The 16013-nt window shown below is 47.3% G+C and overlaps 6 protein-coding genes across 6 annotated transcripts; 1 reads left to right on the top strand and 5 right to left on the bottom strand.

Annotated features, from left to right (window-relative positions):
- Positions 1 to 40: 40 nt before the first annotated feature.
- F9C07_7526 (xylosidase : arabinofuranosidase) lies at positions 41 to 1813 on the bottom strand (the record flags this gene model as incomplete). The annotated part of the gene is made up of 2 exons (XM_041291374.1): positions 41 to 144; positions 223 to 1813. The coding sequence occupies 2 exons, from the start codon at positions 1811 to 1813 to the stop codon at positions 41 to 43; spliced, it is 1695 nt and encodes a 564-aa protein (XP_041145220.1).
- A 407-nt stretch (positions 1814 to 2220) lies between these two features.
- Positions 2221 to 3237, bottom strand: F9C07_7527 (putative NAD dependent epimerase/dehydratase; the record flags this gene model as incomplete). The annotated part of the gene is made up of 1 exon (XM_071511644.1): positions 2221 to 3237. The coding sequence occupies one exon, from the start codon at positions 3235 to 3237 to the stop codon at positions 2221 to 2223; it is 1017 nt and encodes a 338-aa protein (XP_071365266.1).
- A 696-nt stretch (positions 3238 to 3933) lies between these two features.
- F9C07_2282584 (uncharacterized protein) lies at positions 3934 to 7957 on the bottom strand. The gene is made up of 3 exons (XM_041291376.2): positions 6743 to 7957; positions 6592 to 6694; positions 3934 to 6535 (listed from the first exon to the last, which is right to left on the bottom strand). The coding sequence occupies exons 1-3, from the start codon at positions 7541 to 7543 to the stop codon at positions 5433 to 5435; spliced, it is 2007 nt and encodes a 668-aa protein (XP_041145223.1). The 5' UTR covers positions 7544 to 7957; the 3' UTR covers positions 3934 to 5432.
- On the top strand, positions 3992 to 5095 carry F9C07_7528 (OB-fold nucleic acid binding domain protein; the record flags this gene model as incomplete). The annotated part of the gene is made up of 2 exons (XM_071511645.1): positions 3992 to 4124; positions 4419 to 5095. 2 exons carry the CDS (start codon positions 3992 to 3994, stop codon positions 5093 to 5095), a joined length of 810 nt encoding a protein of 269 aa, XP_071365267.1.
- A 61-nt stretch (positions 7958 to 8018) lies between the features above and the next one.
- F9C07_2282585 (Stc1 domain-containing protein) lies at positions 8019 to 9580 on the bottom strand (the record flags this gene model as incomplete). The annotated part of the gene is made up of 6 exons (XM_071510567.1): positions 8019 to 8514; positions 8572 to 8901; positions 8966 to 9073; positions 9132 to 9369; positions 9431 to 9457; positions 9522 to 9580. The coding sequence occupies 6 exons, from the start codon at positions 9578 to 9580 to the stop codon at positions 8404 to 8406; spliced, it is 873 nt and encodes a 290-aa protein (XP_071365268.1). The 3' UTR covers positions 8019 to 8403.
- Positions 9581 to 10625: 1045 nt separating this feature from the next.
- F9C07_7531 (uncharacterized protein) lies at positions 10626 to 10991 on the bottom strand (the record flags this gene model as incomplete). The annotated part of the gene is made up of 2 exons (XM_071511647.1): positions 10626 to 10748; positions 10908 to 10991. 2 exons carry the CDS (start codon positions 10989 to 10991, stop codon positions 10626 to 10628), a joined length of 207 nt encoding a protein of 68 aa, XP_071365269.1.
- Positions 10992 to 16013: the final 5022 nt, after the last annotated feature.

Raw genomic sequence — 16013 nt, forward strand, 5'->3', positions numbered from 1 at the left:
AGTATATATCAGAGTATGAAAGAAACAAATGAGACTAATATCAGATGATCTTCTGTCCTTGTCCCTCATATCTCCAATTACTGATATATGCATCTGTAGTCCCCGATCCACCATTACTCGTAGCATAAACCCCAACAAGCGTACCTGTTACGTCAGTCCATCGCTTCCCAAGTAAACAAGAAAAAGAAAGAAAGAAAGAAAGAAAGAAAGAAGCGAACTCACCCGTAAACCTCCCAGTATCACCACTAACAATCCTCGAATCCGCATACCCAACGACAGCCCTCTGAGCCGGCGTCTTGACCGACGCAACCGAGAATTCATATTGAGTATCACTCACAGCCTGGATCTGGAACCGGATCGGCTCTCCCCTCCACCCCTCTGGGACAGACACGATACTTCCCGGAAGTGAGCCTTCATAGTTCCCGTGGCCTTCGGTCCGGAGTTGGAGTGCTGGAGAGGAAGTTCCGTTTTGGGATTCTAACAACACGAGGCCTAGGTCGACGTGTTGTAACTGTGTGAGGAAGAGGGTGACACCGGCTTCTTCGTCGGGGACTTGAGGATCGAATGCGATATCCACGCTGTAGGTGAATAGGGTATCTGTTTGGCGACGGGTTAGGAGGGTTATACCCTCTTCTGGGGTGGAGGATGCATTTCCAGTGATGTTGTAGAGGGAGGGTGTTAAACGGAGGGTATTCGGGTGGTCCTGTGGGGATACAGCGAAGTTCGAAGTCTCCGGGTACCGCCAATACAGAAAGTGAGATGGGATAGAGTCGCCCGGTGCAAAAGTAACATGGTCCGGCTCGTTGACAAAGCTTCCATCGCCTTTTATGCCGTCCTTGTTCTCTCGCGGCAACGGTCCTTGCATCTGGCCCCGGACCGGCTGGACAACGAGCCACTCTCCTTCCTCCCAGGTGGCAGGGGCCAGGACCGTCTCGCGGCCCATGGGGTAGTTCTTCCATTCGGGTCCGGACCGGGTGCTGAGGGCCACGGCCCACCAGTTTCCGGTCCCGTCTTGGAATAAGTCTGCGTGGCCGACTGTTTGGAAGTACTGGGTTGTGTTCCTGTTCGTTAGGATTGGGTTATGGGGACAGAGCTCCCAGGGTCCGGTGCGGTTCTTGGACCGGACCATTGTCTCTGCGTGGTTGAGCTCGGTGCCGCCTTCAGCGATCATCAGGTAATAGAAGTCGTCTTTGCGGTATAGATGGGGTCCTTCGGGCGAGGCACCACCTGTTCCGTTCCAGAGGTAGGTTACGGGGCCTGTTTCGCCGGTTTGGAGGTCGAGGGAGTAGTGCTGGATTCGGGCGTCGTCGGCTGAGGTGACGTATACGGTGCCGTCGTCGTCCCAGAAGATGTCAGGGTCGATGCCTCGAACGGAGAATTCCAGTGGTTCGCTCCATGCGGCGTCGCTGTATGGGTCCGATGAGGTGAAGACGAGGCCTTTGATCTCTGGACCGAGGAAGGAGACGATCAGGTAAAAGGTTCCGTCATGGTAGCGGAGGGTCGGTGCGTAGATCCCTCCTTGCTGGTTTGTGGTGTTGCTAAGGGATGGGATTTGGCTTGGTCTGTTGAAGACGTTGCTGACTTGTTTCCAGTTTTGGAGATCTTTTGTTGCATAGATTGGTAGTCCAGGGAATGCGATGAACGTCGATGTAACGCAGAAGATGGTGTCATCTTCTTCGACATAGGCACATGAGGGATCGGAGTGCCATCCAGGCAGAATCGGGTTTGTGTATGGCGAAAGTCCAATTGGTTGGCAAAGGGCGGAAGTCGCCAATGCTAGAAAGGACAACGCAGAGACACCAGGGGTCCACATGATGCTCGACAGGTGCTCACTGGTTTATTGTCGGTATACCGGAGCATGTCTAGCATGATCTAGGAACGGCTTTTATACCCGGGTGTAAATTGTGGGGAAACGGGGATACTGTCGATCATTAGGTATTAAATCCATAACATTAACCGCTTGACGCACATCGACTTTTGTATTCAGGCTAAAAAGGGACAACCCTTTATGAACGAATATAAGGCCACTAATCAACTTGTTACCCCGCGCAGCTGTGGGGAACAGCAAGAAGATCTGAGGGTAAACATGGATCTTTTCGGGGCAGTCAGAGCCGAATACTCGGATGTTGCTCTCTTGTTTATGTTCTGCTCATGCCTTCTGTAAAACGCTTGACCAGTCCTCTTCTTTCATCCAGTGCTCCAAACTCGTCATTGGGCAGTCTATTCCAGCCTAGCAACATTTAACAATGAGTACCAATTTGCATGTTTCGAGAGAAGCATGGTATAACTTACTTTGCGAATATCTGCGGCATGCAATAACTCCCTATCACCACCGTCGTACCCCGGCTCGGTCGAATATGCAAACATGTCCCCCACTTCCCGACCAAATTCTGCATCGGGTGTTCGATCTATTAACTCTTCTAATGTGATCTGCCGATAAGACGCCGGCACTGAGTTCACCTTACTCCATAGTCTCATATACTCCGTCCAGCTGCACGTTGTGCCTTCGGCCATGTAACTCTTCCCAGGCGGCATCTTAGCCACCGCATACACAAAATTCCCCATATCCGCATTGACATTAAAATGAGGTACCGCTGCATCTGGAGCAGTCGGAAACGCCATCTCAAAAGAGCCATCATCGGCTCTCCCGAAGTAAGCATCCGGAACCAGCTTGTAGCTCGACATGAAATATCCCGTCTGCACACAAGACATCTTCCGGGCCAGCTCTGGGTAATTACTTTGCACGTAGCTTGGGAAGACATCTGCCTTCGCATCAAAATGGTACAGCTCTTCGAATTTTCCCCCGCTACACCTCCCAGCTTGGCTCAACGTCGACACAATGAACCCATTTTCATCTAAAGTTTCGGCAGTAGCTGCTGCCGCATCGGCAATATTTTTGCCCTGCTGGTATTCAACATCGTAGGCATACTTGCGGCAAGATATGCCCAGCTCGGCAGCATTCTGTCGGCAGTCTGCTCGAAAGAATGGCTCCCAGTAATTAGTGACACTGAAGATGATGTTGGCACCTGCGAAAGCTGATTTGAGACTAGACGTATCGTCGAGGTTAGCCTGGACAATCTCTATCCCTTGTGCAGCGAGTTCCTGGGCTTTGGTGGAAGAGGGGTCGCGCGTTAGACCTCGGACATGATAAGTGGGGTCTTGGAGGAAGCGCTGAGCAACAGAACCACCCTGGTTTCCTGTAACGCCAACGATGCAGATTGTTTTAGTCGGATGCATTGTTTTGACAGTGTAGTCCGTCGCTACCGGGGATTGCTCGCTGGGGTTGTGTTTCAGTGGTCATGAAAGCAATTGGGAAATAAATGGAAGCTTTTACCCCGCGTCGTGTAGATTAGTTGTGGGACCACATGATCCTTCATCGCCCAGTTGGCTTGTCCAGGGTAGTTTTGTAGAATTTTGTAAAGTATTGCTAGTTATGCATCGGTAGGCGTTTGCTTTGTATCTGCTAGTGCAACGCATTGCTCTGACTCTAGATCACCAAACGGTCGATGAGTCCTCACAGCTGGAACGCAGCAATTTAGTTTCTTCTTCATTTAAGAGGACAGAGAGGGAAAGAAGAAAGATATTCTTTCCGATAAACAAAGCTCAATAATCATCAATAATTCAACTGTGACTTAATTATTCAGGTCAGTAGCAAAGAGCTACCACAGATATATATCTCCTGTACAGAAAACCTTCTAACCTTCAAGACATCTAAGCTCCAGGTTTGCTCTCACTAAGACAAAATTCCCCTCCACAAGCTAGACAATAACTCACTAAATAAGAATAACCCCCAAAGCACAAGAAGCTCTGATACGTAGGAAGTCACTGAAATCTGACATCATACCGCAGCCTAAGGCCCCAACAAAAGTCACCCCGATAATAAACACACGTGACCAACCGATAACATGATCGCGCTTACCAGAAACAATGGACCCAAACCCCAGACTCAAACTAACCATCCTCCAACATCCACAACCGAGAAAATGATCCGATGGCGACAGTCGACGATGGCGAACTCGTCTTTTACCCGGCATTCTGCTTCCGAGCGTCTCCGACGCATTTCGCCTGGGTAAAGATGGGGGCAGTAGATGTGCATCTACTTAAAAGGAGGGCTGGGTTTGAAGGTATGATTTTATTTTTCTTGATGAAGTGTTTTGCAGGTTGTTTGTGGTGTTATTGCTTTGATTTGGATTTATGCATTTATGTATTTGAAGGTTATATTTCTTGGGGATTGGAGGTGGTTTGTTTGATTCATTTGGGATTGTATTGATGAATGGCGCCGCTTCGGTTGAAAGCGTAAGCATCGTATACGGTCCCATTCTTTATGGTGCCGGATTTCCATTTTCATGTTAGGGCTTTGGTGCTTGATAATCCGCGTAGCATACATAGGTATAAGAGACATCTAACGTCCAACCTAGACCAATCCACATTCTTCTACATGAACCACCCCATCCGCTTCGTCTCTCTAGTCGGCATCATCGTCGCCCGGTCAGAATACCCCACGCTAACCATCCTCACGGTGGACGACAGCAGTGGCGCGATAATTGACGTCATTGTGCTCAAAGCTCCGATTACAGATGACAATGGCGACCAGCCCGTTCGAAGCGACAGAGGAGGGGATCTGCAGTCTGCATATGCCACTAAGCATGTTGCAGCTACCAATAAGACAACCGTGGATACAAATCCCTTGGTCCCGGGCGTCGTGGTGCAAGTCAAGGGGACGTTATCGACATTCCGGGGTACAATGCAAGTTCAATTGGAGCGAGTTGCCGTGGTCCAGGACACAAACGCCGAAATGCGATTTCTGGATCAGCGGAGTCGATATCTTGTTGAGGTGCTTTCTGTGCCATGGATTTTGACGGAAGAGGATGTTGAAAGATTGCGCTACGAGGCGGATGATGAAGAGGAGAGACTTGAGGAGGAGCAGGAGAGGATAAAAAGACGACAGCGAAGACGGATTGAGCGGGAGGAAAAGGACCAGAGGAGAATTCAGAAGTTATGGGAGCGGGAAGAGAGACTCAGAGCCAAGGAGGCTTTGTATAGCCGGGACGCCGGAGCTAAATTCATGCGTGACTTCGAAGAAAGAAAGGTATAGTAGGGTTGGAGCAGTAATAAATTGAAGGCTGTGTTGTGCAATCCTACCGAAAAAATATTATAGACTCAACATGACTTGAGCAAAAGTATCCCAATGCAAGGAAAAGCGCAAGTTAATGATATGTTACATGCAGTGGAACTAAATAGACATGGCCGTAACACGTAACTCATCGCAAGAATTGACTCGCTAGGCACAAAAGCAAACAACAAATAAGAAAAATAAAGGGTGCATCGTGGGAATCACTTTAAATTTCGAACCATGGTAGAACTGGCGAAGGAGGAAAGAGAAAAAGGAAAACATAATATGCTAAGGTCTCGATGGGGTTCGTTTCGGGTCATCACTTATAGGTATATGTCTTGTAATCATATCCAGGGCCTCCTTGGCTACCGAGTGCGTCGCGATAGTAGCCTTCTTCTCCATCCCAGCTGCTTCGATGGGGAAGGTAGTCGTTATATTTGTTCTTCTCGCGATCGCGCTCCCGCTCCCGCTCTCGGAGAGACTCGTACAGTCGTTGGTCTTCATCACGGCTAGCGTCCCGGTAGAATCGATTGTCTTCAAGTATGTCCCCCGTGCTGGTGGACGCACCAGGACGGTAATTGTAAATATCATCGACTCCGTATCCAGAGCTACCATTGTATCCCAGCAGATCACCCTCAGAGTGTCTGTATTCACTACCTACTCTGGATCCTCGTGGCGGGCTCCCTTGCCGCCTCACGGTGGTTGAAGGAGGCTGAGCAGTGCTGGGTCGAACGTAAGTAGGGTCAAGGCCCTGATACTCGGAAACTCTGGGCTCCGAGGACGTTAAAGTATCCCTTGGAATGGAGCCCCCAGAGAACGAGGATGTATGTCGATGGTTAGGTTCTTGAATGTCACCATACTCCTTCCCACCTCCTGGATGCGCGGTGTATGGTTTCCTCTGTCGTTCAATGGGACGCGAAGGAGTGTCGAGTTCCTCCTCATCGCTGTCTACTACGGTGGAAACAGACGCCTGGTACGGCTTTCGTTCCCGCTCACTGTACGAAGGGCCTGAAGCGGCAGCGGAGGTGGCAGAGCCTTCGTGATGCGCTTTGAACTTCTCGAACTCCTTATCCAAATCAACACTGCAATGCTCCTTTATGAACTCCTTGATTTCTTCTCGCAATTCAGGCTTTAGTATTTTTTCGAACGGGAACAACGACTGTGGGATCTCCTTGGGAAACCTCTCCTTTCTGTTGTCCGGATTGCTGATAGGCATGTTCAGCACTGCTTTCTGCAGTCGCTTATACTCCGTCTCGGGGTTGACTTGAATCATCAAGGTAGCCCATGTCTCAAAGCCTCGTGGCGTAAGGCCAGGGATATATGGTCTTTCACGGAGCTGATTCTCATCCTGCACGAGATGGTGTTCGGCTCTCACCTCTCGGAACAGTCTCGAAACGTGAGACGTCTCATCATCGAAGATATCTAGGTGGCAAAGGTTAACTATGCCCACTCTCCAAAAGATCTTATAACCAACTTACACTTCCAAGGATAATAGTCCCCTGGTACTCTGGTGTCTTCATAGAACTTCTGTAGCTTTGCGGGAAGTATGACAAGACTGCTTTTGGGCTCATAGTCTTCGATCTGGCCTTAGGTTAGACGAAGTATCTATCAACTTCTGATATTACTCACTAAATGAACAGCAATCCCACGCAAGAACTGGCTCAGCTTCTTGGTTGGCTTTCCATCCTCAAAAAGTGTCCCCCATATTCTTTCTAGTGTCGTCAGCTCTGTGACGGTGGCCTCTCTCGATGGCGGTTTTGGCCGGGATTCCATTTTCTGGCTATGCTCACTCATCTGACTAGCCGGAGATCCTCGCCTTTCTGATGGCGGCGCTGGGGATGCTCTGGGTTGGAGATGGGGGCTGCTGGAGTATCCCGTGGACGGTGGTCGTGGTTGATAAGCGGGATTTTCATAGGGGACGTGGGGCGACGAGGCTGAAGTATCTTGTGTCGCCATGGCTGGAGAAGAGGCGAAGTCATGAGAATATGTAGTATGCGCCCCAGTTGCCCATTGTTTAGGCGGCCGAGGCGGGGGATGCGGGGGCTGGTATTGGTCGCTTTGTAGGTTCTCCAAGCCAGTCTCTTTGAGCTGTTGGATGACATTCGCCGTTATTTGGGTTAAAATCTCCGGGGATAGATAGGTAGATGTGTCAGCCTTGTGAAACGCGGAGTTAACAGCCTCGTTGATCCTCCCATCGTAGGGCTGTTGCCAGGTAGGCGGCTGCGATGGGGGAGGTTGAGCTTCCGCATATGGATTCGCTGGGGGTGGAGGAGGGACTTGAGGTTGCGGCATATTGAGGCGCTCATGGCCATATTGAGATGGATAAGGCGGTGTGTAAGGTGAAGCGCGGGGCTCGTTTGGATTCATTTGATTCGCATTGCCCGGCTGGTAGAAGGGGACCGAGTTGTTCTGATATCCATCGTAAGCCATAAGGAGAACGGTCGTGGACGTCGAGTCGCTTGTTGTGGGCTTCCTTCGCGAGGTAGTCGAATTGGTAGTAATCGATACGGTTAGAAAAGGGAAAGGACAAATGAACCAAGCGATAATACAACCCGATCGCAAGTGGCGAAGTCTTTTGTTGTAGTGTCTTTTGTGTGCGCAAAGGTGAAAGAAGAGCGAGAAGTGTGACAAAGACTAAGTGACGATATGGAGGGGTCCTGCGGGGAGTAAGTGGAGCGTAAAAACAGTTCGTATACGGAGTAGTGTTGATCTTGAACAATCACACAGTTGCAGTTGTCTAGAGAAAGCGTAGAATGCAAAAGCCTGGCAACAAAGCAGCGGCAGTATAAAGGATCATTGCATTGTTTTCCAATGGAGGCAGAGAAATAATAATCATAAAATAAATCACGAGGAGCAGAAAGAGTTTAAACGTTGAACTAATTTGATCTCAGCCGCTAACGCCAGCCATACGTCACTGCTCATGCACATCTTTAGACGCACCGTACTTTTTTTCCCCTTTTCTTTCCTTTCCTTTTCTTTTTTTTCTTTTTCTTTTTCTCTCTTTTTCTTTCTTCATCTTTGACCCTCATATCAAAATACTTACTTATAATGGCTAATAGCCTCCAGAATTGTGATCAGAAAATCAACGGCTTGAGTGAAATAATGCAGCCATGGGGGAACAAGAGTTAATTCATGCGAGGTTCCCATTGTTGCTGTCTTCGTTCCATGCTCGCTCTCTTTAGATGAGGTCCTACAGGAGGTGCCTAGGGAGTTCGGCGGTTTAACCACGGGAATGTCCCATCTGGAATCAGTGGGGTGCCGCCCCGGACTCAACCACGGTTCCTACCAGCCTAGAGAAAGTCCTCAATGTCAACATGGTCACCCTTTTCATATGCCAAGTGCTCTCTAGCGGGGGCTGGGGTGCGTGTTGTCCGAAGATTGCTTCGTTCAACTCGCATTTTCTGGACACAGATGCGAGTCAGTTCTAAACCACTGTAGCGTCAGTTATACGGTCTTACCGGGATCTTCGCGAAGTTCGAGGTCTTTTTCTGTGCTGAAGGTGAGGGCTTGCCGGCTCGAGGAGTATTTGCTTGCACAGAACTAGCTTCGATTCCCCAAGATGCCCAGCCAGAATGCACGCTTTTCGGTGTTGTGGTAGGTGTGCTGAGGCGATGGGGTATTCCCTGTTGGTCGTATCCAGTATATTCACGTTCTTTGCTCTTAGTGGGAGGGTTGCCTTGAGGGCATTCGGGCTCAACCCAGACTCCACCCCCTATAGAGTAGTCATCGTCATCCTCTTCATCTTCCCCGTAGGTAGTACTGTATGCGTAACCGTCGTCTGCCTGATTCTTCAAGTGTGTTAATGTGACGAATAGTTGGGCTACGCAAGGTGGGTTAGTCTAGAGGACTTACGGACGTGGTAGTATCTTGGGCAGTGGACATCTCGCTTTCTGCAAGCAGTTTTTGTTCCTCGAACACAGGCTCAGTTTCCGTATGGTTCTGCACGCAGCCCAAGCACCTCTATGGAGAACCACCCTTAGCTTTATAAAATAGACATAGCGAGGGTTCTAAGACTTACTGCATGATCACGATCATGCCTCTGGTTCTTTGCGAACTCCTCAAGGCCTTTTGTTTCATCACAAATGACGCACCGGAGCTCTACAGTCTGGCCACCTACACATTCTCTGCATTTGGCGAGGCCAGGACCAGTGAGGGCTCGGCCGCCTTGGACAACTATGGCGTTTCGCAGCACATCGAGCTGTCTTTTGGAGTACGCGCTCTGCATGCGGATCTTTTTGCACGTCATGCACTTGACTCTGTAATAAAATGACTGTAAGCTTCATAAACCTCGGCTAGATAATGAAGGAGCCGTCGAACCTGTCGGGGATTACCACCCTCTCAAGCCTTGTGTTGTTAGCGAGTAAATCCATTGCTTACGGATGTGGTACGTAGACAAGGATCAACTTACTGTCTCTTGATAGCATCGCTATAGCCACCAGCATATGCATTTCTCACTCTGTCACCCATCGTGATATAGGTGGAAGACAAGTATAGACCTTGAATGAAATACGCGTGGAGCCAGAAGAAGTGAAAGCAAGGTAGTATTAGACGGTGATGATAGGATAGACTAGATAGTGATGCAGAGGAGCTGATGTAGGAGTGATGAAGATGAGGGAAATGTAGTTTGTGCTGGGTGAAGACAGAGTTCAAAAGTTGTTGGGGTATTTGACTTAAGGACATAGGAAGGAGCGAGTGTAAAGGATAAGTATGTTTTATACAAAGTTGCAAGGACGACAATACACCCACTCCAGGTGAGGATGAGAGACCACTGTCAAAGAGCAATGAATGAGTTTTCACTTTGACTGAAAGTCTGTCTCTGAAGAAAGTGAGAAGAGAAGAAGGGACTGGACGTGTGTGAGAGTCTTAGGATTCACCTCGCCTCCGACTGCATTCACTCTGTTTGCATTCTGCCAATGGCAACCTTTTACTGGCCCCAGCATTGTTTGGAGGATTTGTGTGACAAGAAGTATGCAAACGAAATATATACCTTATTAGAGACACCCACTAGTATGTGGTGATGATCAAATTGCAGTATATCTGGTGTATGCCAGGCGGGCTTCAGGTTAGTACTCTTACGGTCAGCCACCTCGAACTAGCTCAGGTCGAGTATCGTATGCATCTAAAAGAGACAATAGGCTATGATTCAAGGTTGATCTTTCGCCTTATTCGTTTGTGCGCTGTAGTCCCGTCTTGCGTAGCAGGATGTGCTCAGAAGTTCCTCTATAGCTCTTGGCTTTGTTTTTCAAGACCCTTCGCCATAAATATGAAGCCGATATCCCTTCTTAAAGACCAGATAAAGCTTATTCGAGAAGTAAAATTATTGTGAGCAGGAAGCAAGATAAAATGGGCTGAATTCTTTCCGCCCAAAGAAGAGAACTCCTAATGCGTTTACTCTGAGTTTTCTGATGGCAAGTCTAATCATGAAGCTTGCTGTCTTCTCCGTTAAACGAGACATGGAATAGCTAACACCTCCATGAGATGGTCGATCTGCATATACTTGTGAAGTCTAGCGTTATTGCCGGCCGTTGACTTTATAGTCAATACCGAGCCCATCTTGAAGAAGTGTGCCGGTATCCGTGACTGCTCTGGCACAACCTTCAACAGCCCGCGCCTTGACGACATTTTCGTATTCAACCTAGTATATTTTCTTTTTTTCTTTTCTTCTTCTTTTTTTTCTCTTCTAACTTTTTATTTCTTTTTCCCATGTCTAATCCCGCTGACAGTTACTAGATCCAAGAGTTTTGTATAAAGTGAACCAGTACCCTTCAACCAAGCCCGTTATCGAAGAACTTACTGACAACAGCAGCAGGTGCATATCGGGGAATTCGGTTATCATGGCTGACTCAAGAAAGTGCCAAAGCCACGCGTGTGCTGACATATGGGCTGACGTTGCACGCCTCGTATGTACTGCAAGGGCTACGGAGATTGAGGGTCAGATGATACAGTTAGTCGATAACCAGAAGTCGATACGCACGGCTACTGAGGCGCATGTATAGAGAATAGTATGATCCGACACATGGGCTTGGTTCTTTCATTCAGACAGGACATTCATTTGCTTTGTCGTTAGTCTGCGCTCCAAGACATGCCGAGCTGACATGTGGATTTCCGAGGAGTTTAAACGACATTGCCATGTAGAGACCGTTCTCGGAGTATTTTGTATGGATCTGGAAGTCATATGCTCCCAGTATGCTATACCTAAACCTACTGAACGGAAAGTGGTAAATCGGCGCGTGGATACGGAATCCCTGGCGACCCCCTGGCGGTTGGCTGGATACTAGGGGTAAGCAACAGAGTAGTATCTGTCCCGAGGCATCATCTGTTGCGCAGACACGATAATAAAAAGGTCCCTCAAGGCAGAACAATAGCTTGTTGAACTATTATCTTATAACCCAGCCAATTGGCATTCTTGCAACGCCTGTTCGGTCTTGAGTCGGTGAACACGAGACAAAGTAGCCTTGCATGTAGCTCTCACCGAATGCAAGAAATGCGGTAATACAAGGGGCAAGACCGGTGAACTGGACCAACCCGAGGTTATGCCTACCATTCTCTGAGAGAAGCAGGACAAATGATGACCCAAAAGTCCAGTAGAAACGACCAAATCTGAGATTGCTACTGCATATGCCAACTTCAAGATAACCTAACGTAAATGCGTAAAGTCCGTCCATGAAAGGATAGTGCTGTGATTTTTGTTTCAAAGATATTGAAAACGACGGACACCCTTGAATAGTGGCGAGAGGATTATAGAGTATCATCAATATTGCTGGAAGGTTGCCAAACTCCACGAAAAGGACTGGGGTTTTCGGCAGCTGACCAGGAATGGTATGATCAGTCTAGTGCATTAATTGAAGGACAACACGAGACTATCCATAGTCTCATCTTTCTAGAAATTCGGGACTCGGCTATTGTAAAGGAGAAACAACAACCTCAATGACTATCGCGAGCGTGTGAGAAGAACGATGCTCGGCCCGCGCTCTTCGAGATTTCCTAATTAGGGTCAAGGTCCTAGTGCCAATGGCTGAGTGCCGGGTAGAGAGACTGAGCGTTAATATCAGATTTATTGCAATATTACATGGGGGCCCAAGGAGTTGAATCGGAGTAAATCATAAATTTATTTTTTGTAATTGTATTAAATTTTACTTTTCTTTTTTCTTTTTTCCTCCCGTATCGTTTGACCTACCAACTTAGGAATAATGATATTAAACAACGACAATGTCATGGTAGAAGTTTTCCCAGTGTTCTTTTTTTGGAATTGTACAGAGCAGTTTGTGTCTTACCGCGTGGAGGCTTCAAATAGATGATGATGGCTAGTTATGCAGATATAGTGTCATTACATAACCATGGTGTTTCATGGGTTTTCTTGTCCGATCATTGATTGTCTCACGGTGGGTTAGCGATGGCGATATGGACTATGGTGTGCATGAATACAGAGTGGGTGAAATGAGAGACATTTGGGCAAAGATTGGGGGGAAGAAAGGAGGGATCCATCAGTAGAAAGGAGGTACTTTTTGTAGGCCCTTTTCTTACGGGTTTCGAAATTATCTTGAACTAGAAACACGGCCAGGGGCCCAAGCAAAGATCTGACATGCACCTCAAGTGGAATCAATGCAGATACCCTCGGCCTACTGCAAGGCAAATTGAGGGATTGAGCAATCACATCCCTTTTCTGCGCCAAGCGAGACTGGATTATATTCCCTGGTAGCGGGTAGATAATATAATCGATGGTCCCGCGGGATCATCGAGTGATTCCAGCGTGTTGGGCAGCGCTCTGATCTCCTCACGGCAGAGGGCAACAATTGACCTCCTATGTAATACGTCAGGTGGCAAGTTGACAGCGATCCCTAGTACTCTACGATTGTTCCAGAAGCACGCTTAACCGTGTTGTACGAGGGATATCTTGATGATCCTCCACGGCACACGGCAACACCATCGCAATTAGTCTGTTCCAATGGGTCTGGTAAATGAACCTAACAGAGTTGCTGACCAATATACGACCATCCTGTCGACACTACGAAGCAGCTAGAAGGAGTCGGACTATCCAGTGTCTCCAGTTCCTTCTCTGCCGTTTCTACGAACCTCCTTAAACCTTCTGGAATGCCAAAGGAATAAAACGGCGTCACCAGTTAGTGGCATGCTAAATTGCTAATAGTGGCTCGGGGGTCAGGCCAATTCGGGGGTCCTTCAAGCAGTTCCCCTAGTGCGTGAATGGCCCCATTCCAGTCAGCGATCCTTCACTACACGCGATTGTCACTGGTTAACAGGAAGCCTGACCCATGGTTGGTTTGTCGGGTAGTAGGGACGGGCCTGCGCCGAGTGGGGCTCCGCGTTCCCCGACTCCTCCGGTGCAATAAAAAGTCCCACAAATCTCCACTCATTGCTTCCCGGCTGGTTGGATCACATCCCCTTATGGATCATTTTCCGACCGTGGCTACTAATGGGTGGATACTAACTATGGGGATGATTGTGTGCGTGTGCGGTGTCTTTCGGCTGATTCTCTCCTCTATTCTCAGCTTGCCCACAGTAAAGGCCCATTTTCCTGCGCTCAGGTTGCCTGCCTGGAGGATGACCACTCGTTACATTTTGGTTATAGTTTATTTTATTTTATCTTATTTTATTATTTTTATTTATTTATTTATTTATTATTATTATTATTTTATTTTTTTTGCCTCCTTTTCTATTCATACTTTCCTCATTTTGTTTGTTTCTGCAAACCGTACTCCGAGTAGGTTTGCCTTCAAACCTTTCCAGCCCACGTTGCCCATGTAGGAGATCGTTAGTCTTTTTTTCTAAATCAGGGAATATGTAACCGGGGCAATATATTGTTACTGGTACTAATCCCGGTTACATCATGTTGTTTAACATGGAATCTGAGCGTAATTTTTCTGAGGCGTTATCGTTATTGTCCATCAAGAAAAAAATTTTAATTAAAGCCGAAATAAAGAGAGGACAATATGAAAAAAAGAATACGTACATAGTGAACATAAAACCAGAAAATAACACAAATGAGTACTCTGTAATATACCTACAATGTCATGTCGCGGGTCTAACAGTAACACCAGATGTGGTGGATGTGATCCGTAATTTCCTTTTCGGGCTATGTATCAACTTAGGTCCTCCTACTACTTGCGAGTTAATCGCGTTCAAAACAAGAAAGAGACAAAAGTACTATAGTCACACCCGGCTTTTGGTGAATACACATCAGATGCTAGATTAATAAATCGCTGAATTTGGAGGATATGCTGTGGATATATCAGACGTGTGAGATCTTGATATAGGTCTTTCTATATGAAGTGTGCAGAGAGATTAAGCATATCATGCATGGTATCATTACAGGTTACCACCTGAATATTGAAGAATAACCCAATTTCGAGTCATACTGTAACGTACATAGTTTATTACAAGCAGCTGGGATGGGACCTGTGAGCATCGACAGTACACTATTGGACACCGACAATGTTGTACAGACGAAGATTTTCAGTGGAGAGATCACCAAAATGTCGCGGAAGTGATCGGTAGCTGTAGTAACAGACTACACCAGTCTCAGCCTTGGAGCGAACTGTTGGGATCTATTGGCTTGGGTCCAACCCCCCAAGTAGCATGCAGAAGGGCACTGACTCCAGATAAGTGGGATGGTTCATGGACTCGACCTGTAAGTGGCACTGCCTACATGCATGTTGGTAGCAGATAACTTGCATACTCCCTTCATTCAGCGCGCCTTTTGCCCCAGAAGACGATGAGTATTTTGAATTGCGGACTAGTACGATGTACGGATTCACGGCGCATATGCCGGATTATCTGCTAAAAGTCATGTGAGCCAGGTCGCGGCCATCTACGACTCCGCAAGTTGCGAGACTATTCCCTCTGTCAGTCACGAAACAAGCAGTTGAGTACGCATATTATTGCATCGAGATTCAATACATTAGCGGTGAGCTGAGAAACTCAAACTCAGGAAATTGCTTCCCCCCAGCTCCCCAAAGATTCGCCTTGTCTCTGGCATGTCCTTTTGCTCATCAGTCGCCTTCCAAGTATTTTTCATACCTGGCAGCATTAATCTACACGTCACACGGTTCTAAACAAAGAAGGGTTCCCGGAACACTGATTGAAACCCCTGAGATATCCTTCGAAACAATGGATGGATTTCTAGTTTGATATTGTTTCTTTATTTTTATTTCATTTTATTTATTTATTTATCTCCTAACTACTCCTACTACGATGGAGTACTTCTCGTTTGGGAAGTGGTATTACCCACGCGACTATGGTTTGACAGTTGCGATTTCCACTGGTTTCCACCACTCGGATGACTTACAGATCTTTGGTAATCAGTTTAGATTATCAAGGAGTACTCCATAGTCCATACCGGTTAGTCGTAGAATGCTTTTAGTTGGTGTTGGATAATGGCCGGTAACCCATGGAATACATCATTATAAATATTATTTCTGATAATTTTATTTGAGGGGCGTGGAAGCTACTACGCCCCCATCCTTTCAAATTCCAGTGTCAATATATTTTTCCCTATCATAATTCGAGAGGTTAGAGGGGAGTCGTACCACATTCGCCTCGGTGACATTGACTTTCTCTGTTGGCGGTCAGCCACACGCTACATGGTTAGCCACTGTTGGTGGGATTACCTTAAAGAGATGGAGCTGATGAACTATCCACCAATGCAGATAACAACTTGCATGAACGGTGTACCATTGTCCATGCTGCCTAAGGTTACACAAACAATGCAGTTACGGTCATCATCGCCCAAACATACCTTGGCTTTTTCTTGTCTTGATGTATGAGTATGTAGCAAGGAAGGGAATTAAAGTTTTAAGAAAAAGAAGCATTCTGATGCAAAGAAAAGCCCCCTGAAGTCATCTACATACCAATGGGAGTCATCGCCAATCCATCAAAAGTACGG

Source organism: Aspergillus flavus, chromosome 3 (assembly GCF_009017415.1).
Source record: "Aspergillus flavus chromosome 3, complete sequence".
Classification (NCBI taxonomy): domain Eukaryota; kingdom Fungi; phylum Ascomycota; class Eurotiomycetes; order Eurotiales; family Aspergillaceae; genus Aspergillus; species Aspergillus flavus.